The sequence below is a fragment of the Doryrhamphus excisus genome, chromosome 17 (genome assembly GCF_030265055.1).
Source record: "Doryrhamphus excisus isolate RoL2022-K1 chromosome 17, RoL_Dexc_1.0, whole genome shotgun sequence".
Lineage (NCBI taxonomy): Eukaryota > Metazoa > Chordata > Actinopteri > Syngnathiformes > Syngnathidae > Doryrhamphus > Doryrhamphus excisus.
The window spans coordinates 8,131,843-8,144,867 of record NC_080482.1 but is presented as its reverse complement, the minus strand read 5'-3'; the positions used below and the strand labels follow the sequence as shown (position 1 = coordinate 8,144,867).

General features: G+C 41.7%; 1 protein-coding gene across 4 annotated transcripts in view; it reads right to left on the bottom strand.

Annotated features, from left to right (window-relative positions):
* Positions 1-236: 236 nt before the first annotated feature.
* The window catches only part of cadm4 (cell adhesion molecule 4), a 63,296-nt gene continuing 50,507 nt past the window's right edge, over positions 237-13,025 (bottom strand). The window contains exons 7-10 of one of the 4 annotated variants that reach the window (XM_058054101.1): positions 11,297-11,392; positions 6,683-6,811; positions 3,858-3,940; positions 238-3,703 (exon numbers count right to left, since the gene is read on the bottom strand). In XM_058054101.1, the coding sequence (XP_057910084.1) occupies positions 3,900-3,940; positions 6,683-6,811; positions 11,297-11,392 (266 nt within the window). In that variant the 3' untranslated portion in view covers positions 238-3,703; positions 3,858-3,899. Of the gene's footprint in view, positions 3,704-3,857; positions 3,941-6,682; positions 6,812-11,296; positions 11,393-13,025 lie in introns of all 4 variants that reach the window. The other 3 variants (XM_058054103.1, XM_058054100.1, XM_058054102.1) reach the window with 3 other exon arrangements.

The following is a 13,025-nucleotide window of genomic DNA, read 5'->3' as shown; positions in this document are numbered from 1 at the left end:
TCGCGTGTAAAACATACTTATACAGCGTTATCTACTTACACATGAGTTAGATAGCTGGGTAAAATACACACTAGATTTGTGTATCACCACATCATGGTTCAAATTTCGCTTTTGTTTTTCAAACATATATTAAGTAATAAATTATGCTGTTTGGTTTATATTTGTCAAAAATATGCAAATTGAAGCAAATGTTACTTAGTTTTTTGTGGTAAATTAGGCATTATCAAGCATAAAAATGACTACATGAACGAAAAGGGAATTATGAAGCTTCTTTAAAATTGTGTATTCTAAATGTAGTACTCTACTTTGGTCACTAGGTGTCAGTAATTATGACGCCGATACAACAGGCTGTTAATACAGGTTTAAATAATCCCACAATAGACAACAATAATAACGTTCATTTTCTACCGTTTATCCTCACAAGGGTCACGAGGGCTGGAGCCTATCCCAGCTATCTTCGGGCGAGAGTCGGGGTACACTCTGGACTGGTCGCCAGCCAATCACAGGGCACATATAGACAAACAACCATTCACACTCACATCACCTTAAAGTTAAAGTTGCCACCTAGCTTTTCCCTCAAAGTCCGCATTTATTACAAATCAAGTATAAGCCTTTAAGGAGGCACTGCAAGCAAAAACTCGGTCGTGTTTCGGTTGGTCGCCACCTACTGCCCTGGCATACACATTACAGCATCAATACATTTCCAGCTTGTTTTCTTTTCTTATCACAAAGTAACAAGTTGCAGTTTTTATTCGCCATCCATCACGTCAGGCCTGATAGAATCGGCCACCTTTCCGTCATAATAAGGCAGACATGTCTTCTACGTGTGTTCCTCTGTGCTGTTGCCCGTGTCAAACGCATGCTGCGTGTCAGTCCATTACTTTGATTGCCGCTTGACAATCTTTCTTTATGACAGCCTACCACCGAAGGCCCCGCTATTGATCTGTCACCCCGGTGACCCGCGGCCGCTTTCAAATTTAGTCCAGAGCACAGATGGACATGTTGAGTGCTTCTTGACAGAATCGGGTATTGATTGCGAGCACCTTAATGGCGCAGACATTTTTTTTTTTTTTTTTTACGCGATCCGGCCTTATGATTCATTAGCTGTGCCAGGCTTCCGTCTGTTTTGTTTACTCGACTTCTATGACTTTATCTCCCCACCTTATAGATCCACTATACAAGCTCCATCTCCTGCTCTCTTTTTTCAGATTGGAATAAAACAGCACCTGTAAAATACAAAATACGCCAAAACATCCATCCATCCATTTTCCTCCGCTTATCCGGGTCCGGGTCGCGGGGGCAGCAGTCTTAGTAGGGAAGCCCAGACTTCCCGGTCCCCGGCCACCTCCTCCAGCTCTACCGGGAGGACACCAAGGCGTTCCCAGTGCCAGCTGTGAGACATAGTCCCTCCAGCGTGTCCTAGGTCTGCCCCCGGGGCCTTTTCCCGGCTGGGCATGCCCGGAACACCTCACCAGGGAGGCGTCCGGGAAGCATCCGGACTAGATGCCCGAGCCACCTCAACTGACTCCTCTTAATGTGAAGGAGAATCTACCTACGGGGGGGCAAGCATAAGGGTCCGGTGCAATGTGTGTTGGGTGGCGGTCAAGGGCGAGTGCGTAGGCGACCTGGTCTTCGGCGGCCAAATCTGGTTCAAATAAAAACAAATCAAGATTTTCTTTTTTTTTGGGATTCTTTTTTTTGTTTATTTTGTCGTGCTTTTGTATCTTTCCCCTAAAAAGAAATAGTTAGCTATATACCAACAATGACACATGGACACTAAAATAAACAGTGAAAGACGAGGGAGGAAAGAGAGAGTCAAGGAATTGGTTGGGCGGGGAGGGGGGGGGGGGGGGGGGGGGGGGGGGGGGCAGAGGAAAATCGGGGTGGGGGGGTGGAAAAAAATAATAAGACATCAACTTCTCTACAGTAGAATTAAAAACAAAGCATGAGAAGTGTACATTTCATTAACATTTACAATTGTCATAATAACAACGTCAATAATAATAATAATAATAATAATAATAACAGTAACAACAATCATATTTGTTCAAACAAGAATAATTCATAAAAAAAACTCAATAAGACCTTTTCTACCAAAGGAGGGCCACATTGAAAAGAAAAAAAAAAAGAGAAAAGCTTGCAAAGATATGAGAATAAAATCGTAATATTAAAAAAAAACTACATTTTTCCAAATGGAAAATCTTAAGGGAAGAAAGTTACATTTTTAACTGAATTTCAATATTTCCACAGGAACCTAAACACACCGATTTGAACATCTATTACATCATGAAATATATATTAATATTAACTTTGATGCCACCACAGAAGGTTATGCAATGGTGACGATAATAAATGGAAGAAAAGACTTCAATAATAATAGCAATACTTACAATACACCACTTGGTGGCAGCATTACTTCATTATGTGTATTGACCGAGTGAGTAGTTTTGCTTTATTTTGTATTACATAGTAGTTATCACTTTATACTTGTGGTTTAATGTACAGTTAAGAAAATACATTATAATGGGGACAGTTTGATGCTGGAACTGATTAATTATCTTTACATTATTTCCTGTGGAAACTATTTAAATAAAAGTAATAATTAAAAAAAATATTACAACTTTTTTCTCATAACAAAGCACGCTTATTCTCCTTTTTTTTGTTTTTTTCTGTTTCATTGTGGACCTAATACTCCTTTGTAGGTTTCTGATAAAGACATTTTTTTTTATTTTACAATGTTTTTTTCTTTAAAGATCACTGGACAGTAGTTTGCTCTATAGGCTAATATTCTGTGTTAGTATAGTAGTTTTCATAATGCAATAGTAAACAGTTTCTTCTCTCTGAAAAGTTTAATTTACTGCTCTCGTTCTTTTTTTTTATACAAATAAGGAATTCAGAGATATGTATATTCGCTTTGTCAATATGTTTACATATGAATGAATATGTGTGTGTGTGTGTGTAGCATTCAAAAATGGTCCCCCCCTTTTTTGCCCTTCCCATGAAGACGTAAACCATTTTATCCCCTTTAATGACATTCTAAAATAATTACGCATTTCTTTAATGTCTCTGCAAGTCATATTTCTTTCTTCTTTGTCGGCAAAGGCGAGGCTCAACGCTAATCCCTTCATTACAGTGAGCCAACAAAAAAAGGGAAGGGCTAAACAGTTGAGATATGACGAAGAGGGAAAAGAGAAGCACCTTTCCCCCACACATGTGTCAGAAATAAAACCAGAAATGGAAATAGGAATCACTTAAGCTACGGTCAAACAAGCCGGTTAGCTTATTCATAAAAGTATGAATACTTCCCAGAGACTCGGAATTATGGATGAGCTCCGTTTGGATGGACTGCTTTTGGCAATTGGAGAACGTTTTCTAGCATCGATAGCTGCTGGACAGCTCCCTGGCTGTGGATTGAAAATAGCACTTTTTGAAATTATACCCAATTTTTTTTTTTTTTTACATTTATGGCACAGTTATTAATGGCGATCGGCTCTAAAGATTCTATATAAGTATCACATGTTGTGTAGAAATGTGTGTATGTAAGGTGGGATTGGAGGGAAAAAGGAGGAAGGAAGGACATAGGGGTCAAAGGGCTACAGTAGGTACTCCTTCTTGCCCTGGCTGGCGTCGTTCCCGTTCAGGAAAGCTTCCTGCACTTCGCCGTGTTCATCCAAGCCGCTGGCCTCGTGGGTAAGATAGGAGCCTAAATGAGGAGGAGAGAGACCCAGAAGGGAAATTGGGGGAGGCGGGATTAGGCGGCGAAGCAATCGTGATCACAGCAGCAGCAGTGCCATGCAGAATTATTATTATTATTATTATTATCATGACAACCAATCACGGCAATTCTTACTCATTACCTGACAGGTTTAAATAATGCATTAGTTAGCTTTTGTTTTAGGTCAGTACCAAGCAAGAATGGGCTCTCGGGTGCGGTACGAGCCTATATACCGTGTGGAAGTTAAAAGTAGAAGGGGGGGGGGGTCATGGAGGTTTGGGAAAAAAGGGAGGGGGGGAGTGGGAGAAAGTGGAAAAGAGGGTGGAGGGAAGGTTATGTGATTGCATCACACAAAAACACATTTATAATAACCCTCCAGTGTGTGTGTGTGTGTGTGTGTGTGTGTGTGTGTGTGAAATACTATACCTCACACACACCATCGTCTTATGTACTGACATTCGCCTTAACGACCCACCCCACCCACCGCAGCCGCCGTCGCCCTCGTCACCAAATTCATTCATTCATTCATTCATTCATTTTCTACCGCTTTTCCAGCCAATCACAGGGCACATATAGACAAACAACCATTCACACTCACATTCATACCTATGGACAATTTGGAGTCGCTAATTAACCTAGCATGTTTTTGGAATGTGGGAGGAAACCGGAGTACCCGGAGAAAAAACCCACGCATGCACGGGGGAGAACATGCAAACTCCACACAAAGATGGCCGAGGGTGGAATCGAACCCTGGTACCGAGCTGTCGTCACCAAATTCATTCATTCATTTTCTACCGCTTTTCCTCACGAGGGTCGTGGGGGATGCTGGAGCCTATCCCAGTTGTCTTGGTTGCGAGAGGCGGGGTACACCCGGGACTGATCGCCAGCCAATCACAGGGCACATATAGACAAACAACCATTCACACTCACATTCATACCTATGGACAATTTGGAGTCACCAATTAACCTAGCATGTTTTTGGAATGTGGGAGGAAACCGGAGTATCTGGAGAAAAAACCCACGCATGCACAGGGAGAACATGCAAACTCCACACAGAGATGACCGAGCGTGGAATTGAACCCTGGTCTCCGAGCTGTCGTCACCAAATTGACTGGCCGTAATAGTCGAGCCTCTATGCTGATTGGCAGTGTAGCTACACTGAACGCTAACTGGCAGCTTGTCTGCCTCATGGCCGCCTTCGATCATTTCTCTCTTGGCAGCTTGACGGTTGCAGTTGAAGGCTGCCAACATCAGAGTGGGTGAGTGTGTGGGTGGGGCACTTTAAAAAGATAGGGAGGTTTTATTTTAATGGATGAGCTTTAATACACTAGCATATAGTCATAAAACACCTCCCTCTCATCCACTACCCTGTCTTGAGGTCATCCATCACGGGATAGAATCTCATCATTTTAAAAGACCTTTTGTCTCTCCGATTGTGGACATACTGTAAGTGCCCCCCCCCCCCCCCCCAAACATCATGATTTCATGTCGCACTAATGTTAACATGTCGCTAGCTGCTAGCGCCACTAGTTCTAGACTTCTGTTATGTATATGAAAACAGACAAATACAGTATTGTGTGTTTGTGAATTGACAGTAATTGTAAGTGAATTAATTGAGAAATGTTTAGCATTGGGGTTGCACGGTGGACGAGTGGTTAGCGCGCTGGTCTCACAGCAAGGAGACCCGAGTTCAATCCCACCCTCGGCCATGTCTGTGTGGAGTTTGCATGTTCTACCGGTTTCTTCCCACATTCCAAAAACATGCTAGGTTAATTCATTCATTCATTTTCTACCGCTTATCCTCAAGAGGGTCGCTGGAGCCTATCCCAGCTGTCTTCAGGGCAAGAGGCAACTGGTTGTTTTTTTTTAACTGGTTCTAGAGACCCGGCAGCAAGACTTAAAGCGCTGTTTTGTTAACCCTGGTTTTTGTCCTTGGTCCATGCAGTAAGACTTGATCTGAAGTGAACCAACCCCACACCAGAATTTGATTTCACATAGTCAAAAGTCAGCTGGGATAGGCTCCAGCATACTCCCCACGACTATAGTGTCACAAAATGCAAACGTCAGTATGTTCATTCATTCATTCATTTTCTACCGCTTTTCCTCACGAGGGTCGCGGGTGTGCTGGAGCCTATCCCAGCTGTCTTCGGGCAAGAGGCAACTGGTTGTTTTTTTGAACTGGTTCTAGAGACAAGGCAGCAAGACTTAAAGCGCTCAATGAGTCCCTGTTTTGTTAACCCTGGTTTTTGTCTTTGGTCCATGCAGCAAGACTTGATCTGAAGTGAACCAACTCCACACCAGAATTTGATTTCACATAGTCAAAAGTCAGCTGGGATAGGCTCCAGCATACTCCCCACGACTATAGTGTCACAAAATGCAAACATCAGTATGTTCATTCATTCATTCATTTTCTACCGCTTTTCCTCACGAGGGTCGCAGGGGGTGCTGGAGCCTATCCCAGCTGTCTTCGGGCGAGAGGCGGGGTACACCCTGGACTGGTCGCCAGCCAATCACAGGGCACATATAGACAAACAACCATTCACACTCACATTCATACCTATGGACAATTTAGAGTCACCAATTAACCTAGCATGTTTTTGGAATGTGGGAGGAAACCGGAGTACCCGGAGAAAACCCACGCATGCACGGGGAGAACATGCAAACTCCACACAGAGATGGCCGAGCGTGGAATTGTGTACCCCAGTCTCCTAGCTGTGAGGTCTGCGCACTAACCACTCGACCGCCGTGCAGCCTGCTAGGTTAATTGGTGACTCCAAATTGTCCATAGGTATTAATGTGAGTGTGAATGGTTGTTTGTCTATAGGTAGATTTAGTGTTTTAGATTTAGTGTCTTTAGTGGGTTTTCCACAGTTATTACTGCATGTTCATGTATTCTGTGTTGCATCTTCAAAGTAATTTGGAATATTTTCCGAATCCACTGTAAGCTAATAACTCCTGCGTTTTTACCTTTCTGGCGGACGGAGCACCAAATGGTGACGATGAGGACGCAGATGACCGTGAACACCAGCAGTGCAAGCACGCCCCCGATGACTGCGTACGGTACTGCACTGTGAGTCTCCACCACTGCGCCGGGATCTACGGGAAAAAGAGTGGAAAAGAGTTTGAGTCTATATGTGAGGGCTTAGAGCGCCAATGAATAGAGACAAAGAAAAAGACGTATTAAAAGTGAGAGATGGGGATAAGCTGTGTGGGTTGGGGGGGGGGGTAGGTAGAATGTGCCAGAAATGGGGTGAATGAAAGAAGACGGGATAGAAAAGTCGATATCTTCCACCTGACTTGCATTATCACCTTTCATCACCAACCCCCCCCCCCCCCCCCCCCCCCCCCCCCCGCCACCACCTGCACTGACAGAATGGGTGAGAAATAGGTGTAGAAATAAGGACAGTGAATAAAGCAATAGCAACGGCCATTCCAGCCGAGCACCTGCAAAGAGCACAATGCATTTTGAATGAAGGAAACTTTAAACACCAACCCCCCCCACCATCCCCACCCCACCCCCCACCTGCAAGGAAATGAAATCAACCACTTGACTTGCAGATGAGTGAGGAAAAAGAGCAAGTGGAATTTTGGTGGCATTTTGTTATATCATTGACGTCGACCTTGTTAGCAACGTTATAGGCTTACTTTCTTCAATATGAGCGGGAATAAAAACAAGCAGAAGCACGGACAGCTGGTGATACAAACTAATGCTTCTTATTCACCTACTTGAAAAGGAGAAAACGAGCACATTTGGGTTATAGACTTTCAATATACGTTTTTCCATTTCAAAGTAATGACAGTCTACACCAACATCAACAATGGAGGAGAATGAGGATATACAGGTACTAACCCCTCCAAAAATTTGAATATCAAGTAAAACGTTTTGCAGATGTTTTGGATTACTTGCCAGATTGGATTTTTAGGACCTATAAAACTGAAGCTTTTCACAGTATTCAAATTTTCCGAGTTTGTGGATTTGTGGTTTAATAAGTTGAAAATCTTCATACTTTATATATCATGGCTCAATACAATTGGTTGGTTTCATCTTTTAGGTTCATTCATTCATTCATTTTCTACCACTTTTTCCTCACAAGGGTCACGGGGGGTGCTGGAGCCTATCCCAGCTGTCTTCGGGCGAGAGGCGGGGTACACCCTGGACTGGTGGCCAGCCAATCACAGGGCACATATAGACAAACAACCATTCACACTCACATTCATACCTATGGACAATTTGGAGTCGCCAATTAACCTAGCATGTTTTTGGAATGTGGGAGGAAACCGGAGTACCCGGAGAAAACCCACGCATGCACGGGGAGAACATGCAAACTCCACACAGAGATGGCCGAGGGTGGAATTGAACCCTGGTCTCCTAGCTGTGAGGTCTGCGCGCTAACCACTCGGACGGCTGTGCTGCCCCTTTTAGGTTAAATTACCAAAATAAAACAAGTTTTACTTGATATTCAAATTTTTTGGGTAGTACCTGTACTATGAGAATCATTTTATCCAATAGGACACTAAGGGCAAGAGACTCATTTTGCAAGATATACATACTGAGGAGAAGAAAACATGAGACGAATGAAGTGCAAAAGGGGCACTTGTGACCAAAAAGTGCCTAAATGGGAAATGTATGGTAATGGTAATGGTTTTATTTCATTTGAACAAGCATCAGATTACAATTGAATGCATCACATAATCAGTTCACAGTTCCACATGTCCAAAAGGAGTAGGAAGAAGCAAAGCTTATTAAATCCTACCCCTCTATCTGGTACTTTTACAATCCGTAACTGTTACATTTCTTCACTTCCTGCTTTCCATAATACAGTTTAAGGTTTTTTTTTTTTTTAATAATGCACCTCGTACCGAAGTACAAGGTGATATGACCATTCAATTACATTATGTGTACCATAGTAAGTGTCAATATAGTGATATATATAGCACATCATGACTGGTTCAAGACTCTTCATCCTTGTATTTAGCAAACATCAACTGCTTGTATTGTTTCTTGAATTGGAATCGAACTCGAACTCGGGTCTCCTAGCTGTGTGGGCTGTGCGCTAACCACTCGATTACCGTGTAGCCCATGGACAGATATGTTAACATTATTACATTACACATATGTAAAATACATAATACAGAATACTTGCCTTTTGTGTGTATGGGAATGGACATACTGGAGGAATGGACATGTGTGTGAATTGACATACATGTTTGCCAAATATGTTGACATTATGAGTGTGCGTGAATGGACAGACAGACAGTTACTCTGTGTTTATGTGACTGGAAAGACAGTTTTCAATGATGTGTGTATGTGAATGAACTGACACATACATTCATGATGTGTGTATGTGATTAGACAAACATTTGCATTACACATACATGGGAACGACCAGAAGTGAATGGACATACAGGATTGATTGATCAGACGTTACAAGCTAACTGAGGACGGTTCGTCACAATGATGCGGCAAAGTGAGTGCTGATGAGAAGCGTTGAAGCCAATAAGGACGCAGCAAGGACACAAAGTTATTGATGCAGCACTTGCACCTTAACATTGACGAGGTACAGCATGAATCATTAATACACAGACACGTCGGCGTAGGCAGAGTGTGATCGAGGCCGGCCGGGGAAAAGACAGGAGGGGAAAAAAAAAAAAAAAAAAGCAAGTAGCAGCATCCTAATGAACGCACTACATCACAGTCCAAACTACATCAAAGCAGCAATAGTGAGTACAGCCCTTTGCTAATCTGGATTAATTGGCTTCAATTAGCTATTTTATTCTCCTTGGGGGTTATATGACTGGTTTGTGTTCCAAGGTCTCAAGAATGGGGAGCTAGTGTGTTAAATTTGTTGTTATCGGTCTCCAACTGGTCACTGTAAGTTCAATGTGGAACCTCCTGACTCTCAGAAGATATGGAAAAAAATTAATCTCTGAAGTACATCTCGAACAAGATGTTCGAAACTATAAGAAAATACCCCAAAATACTATTAATACTGTCTATTATTATTAATTCTTCCTACTATTAAAACTTTCCACAAATGATTGATGAACCATTTAAAGACAAAAACAAAGTAAATAAGTAAATAAATGTAAGACAGAAGTGTTTTTCTTCCCCTCGTTTATCACAGTTAATTGGTTCCAGACCCAAACAACATATGTGATGGCTCTGAACACTAGGTTTTAGAGTTTTTTTTCTCATACTGGCTCACTGTGATGTCATAGTGAGCCTTCTATGACATCCTTATATGGGCGTACCTGAGTACAAGCTGTTAGCTGTGCAAGCTGAATTGGACCAATGACAGTGGAGTTGGCATGCCCAGAGGTGGGCTGTTTAAGAAATAAAAGGAAATACAACTGGAATACATGCAGATTCTGGAAGATCTAGAAAGCTTTCTTTGCGGGTTATTGTGTGTAGCTGCTCTATAGGAGTCCAATTAAAAATTCTATAAAAAATTTGCATAATACAGGTATGTGGGAGCTGCACAGTGGTCGAGTGGTTAGTGCGCAGACCTCACAGCTAAGAGACCAGGGTTCAATTCCACCCTCAGCCATCTCTGTGTGGAGTTTGCATGTTCTCCCCGTGCATGCGTGGGTTTTCTCCGGGTACTCCGGTTTCCTCCCACATTCCAAAAACATGCTAGGTTAATTGGCGACTCCAAATTGTCCATAGGTATGAATGTGAGTGTGAATGGTTGTTTGTCTATATGTGCCCTGTGATTGGCTGGCATCCCCGCGACCCTCGTGAGGAAAAAGCGGTAGAAAATGAATGAATGAATGAATATCGGATACAGATACAACTTTTCCGTCGTATTTTGTGAGTACGAGACCCCATGACGTCGTATTTTGACCCGACAATAAGTTAAAAACGATCTTGAGACTAACGCTAACATCAACTAAACATTTAATGCTCACACTGTAGCTTTTTCCTTTGACTCTCTTTGACATTTACGGCACCTCGAGAGTAGGTCAACAACATCTACCGTACCTTCAAAAAGATGTCGGCATCGAAAGAACTAAAAAAAAAAAAAAAAAAGTCTACTCTTCAGAAAGCTGAAGGTGAAAAGCAAGTGTTTGTGAATGAAATAAATAGATGACTTTGTATATGTAGCAAACACGCTCCCGCTGAGCTCTTTCTAGAGCCGTCACACGCTTCTGAGATGATACGATTAGACATCCACCTGGATCTCTGATGTGTCTTTCTCACAGCATACTACCTCGGTCTACTTTCTGACACTGTATGCATAAACACACACTTTTGTTGTATTTTCTCGTGTGTAGTGATCCTCTTTTTCTGGCCAAAAAAAAATGGTGTCAGTCAACTAGAGACCTTACTCTTGCGGATTCATTAACAGTATGCACAAGGCACTGGCTAATCCTGGCAGGATCACGCACATGCATGCAAAAGCTACAAAAATGCTGACTAAGCAGAAATATGTGGGCAGAGATAAGAAAGGTTGATTGTGTGCATGCATGCTTGCATGTGTAAAATAAAGGTTGCAGCACAACAAAAAGCGTGCAGAGGAAAGCATGAAGATGAAGGTCAACAGAAGCAGGATTAACAACAAAAAAGTGCTGGTGTGTTACCTCTCGGGTCCGATGGGAGGTGGAGGAGGAGGGTTGGGGTGGAGGGATGGGTGGTGATTGGATGGGTGGTAGGAGTGGGAGGGGCTGACACATTATCTATATAGACAGACAGACAGACAAGGAATGGAGAAAGACACACAAATGCTATTAGTCCATCTACAACATGCATTGACATTTTAACACGGACGTCTGCGAGGTTTTAATGGCCAAGTTATGGCTCCACATAAAACATGACACACAGTGTAATAGTCGTGTATTAAATCAGCGACTGAGCTGCAGCGTAATTAGGATTCTAATAATCTCAGATCCACATAGCTTTTTCGGTATTTGAGAAAGAAGGAAAGTGTTTAAAATGCAAATGAATTGCAAATGTGATCATATATATTGCAGTAAAAGAAGCATTTTCTTGTTATATTATGCTATGCATTTAATATTATGAGCTGTATCAATGCAATCAATGCAAATGGCTACAGTAAATAAAATAAAATAAAATAAAATAAAATAAAATAAAATAAAATAAAATAAAATAAAATAAAATAAAATAAAATAAAATAAGATTATACTTAAGTTTTATTATATATTTTTAATTGTGTTTTTTATGTTGTTAATTTTGATATAATTTAATTTTATTCATTTTTTCATAAATTAAATGAGGGTGAGGTTGCACGGGGACCAAGTGGTTAGCGCAATGGAGGAGACATGCATCAAAACACTGAGGTCCACCAAAGTAGAGTCAGAGAAGCTGATGTTTTTTTTTAAAGAATTAAGTGTATCATTGAGTACTTTTTTAATATTTTTTTAACATATTTCTAATTGTGTTTTTTATGTTGTTAATTTTTATATAATTTAATTTTATTTATTTTTTCATAAATTAAATGAGGGTGAGGTTGCACGGTGACCAAATGGTTAGCGCAATGGAGGAGACATGCATCAAAACACTGAGATCCACTAAAATTCCATCCGAGAAGCTTATGTTTTTTTTTAAGAATTAAGTGTATCAGTGAGTACTTTTTAAATATTGTGTATTTAATACATTTTTAATTGTTATATTATTTAGCTGCACAGCGGAAGAGTGGTTAGCGTGCAGGCCTCACAGCTAGAAGACTTGAGTTCGATTCCACCATCAACCAGTCCAGACCAGTTGAGGGGTTCTGGTTTGGCGGGCAGTCAGAACGGGTCTCTGCTTTTTGCAGATAATGTGGTCCTGCTGGCTCAATCGTGCTGTGACCTTCAACTCTCACTGGATCGGTTCAGCAGCCGGGATGAGAATCAGCACCTCCAAGTCTGAGTCCACGGTTCTCAACCGGGAAAGTGTGGAATGCCATTTCTGGGTCGGGGATGAGATCCTGTTTAAGTACCTCAGGGTCTTGTTCATGAGTGAGGGAGGGATGGAACGCGAGATCGACGTGAGAATTGGTGCGGCATCTGCAGTGATGCGGACTCTACATGAGTCCTCTGTGGTGAAGACGAAAGCAAGGAGGCCCAGGCAAGTTTGCTATTTACTGTATGTACTATTATTATATTTATATACACTATTTATTATTTTTTCAAATATTTGGTAATGGTTTTATTTAATTTGAACATGCATCAGATTACAATTGAGTGCATCACATAATCAGTTCACAGTTCCACATGTCCAAAAGGAGTAGGAAGATGCAAAGCTTATTAAATCCTACCCCTCCATCTGGTACTTTTACAATCAGTAACTGTTACATTTGTTCACTTCCTG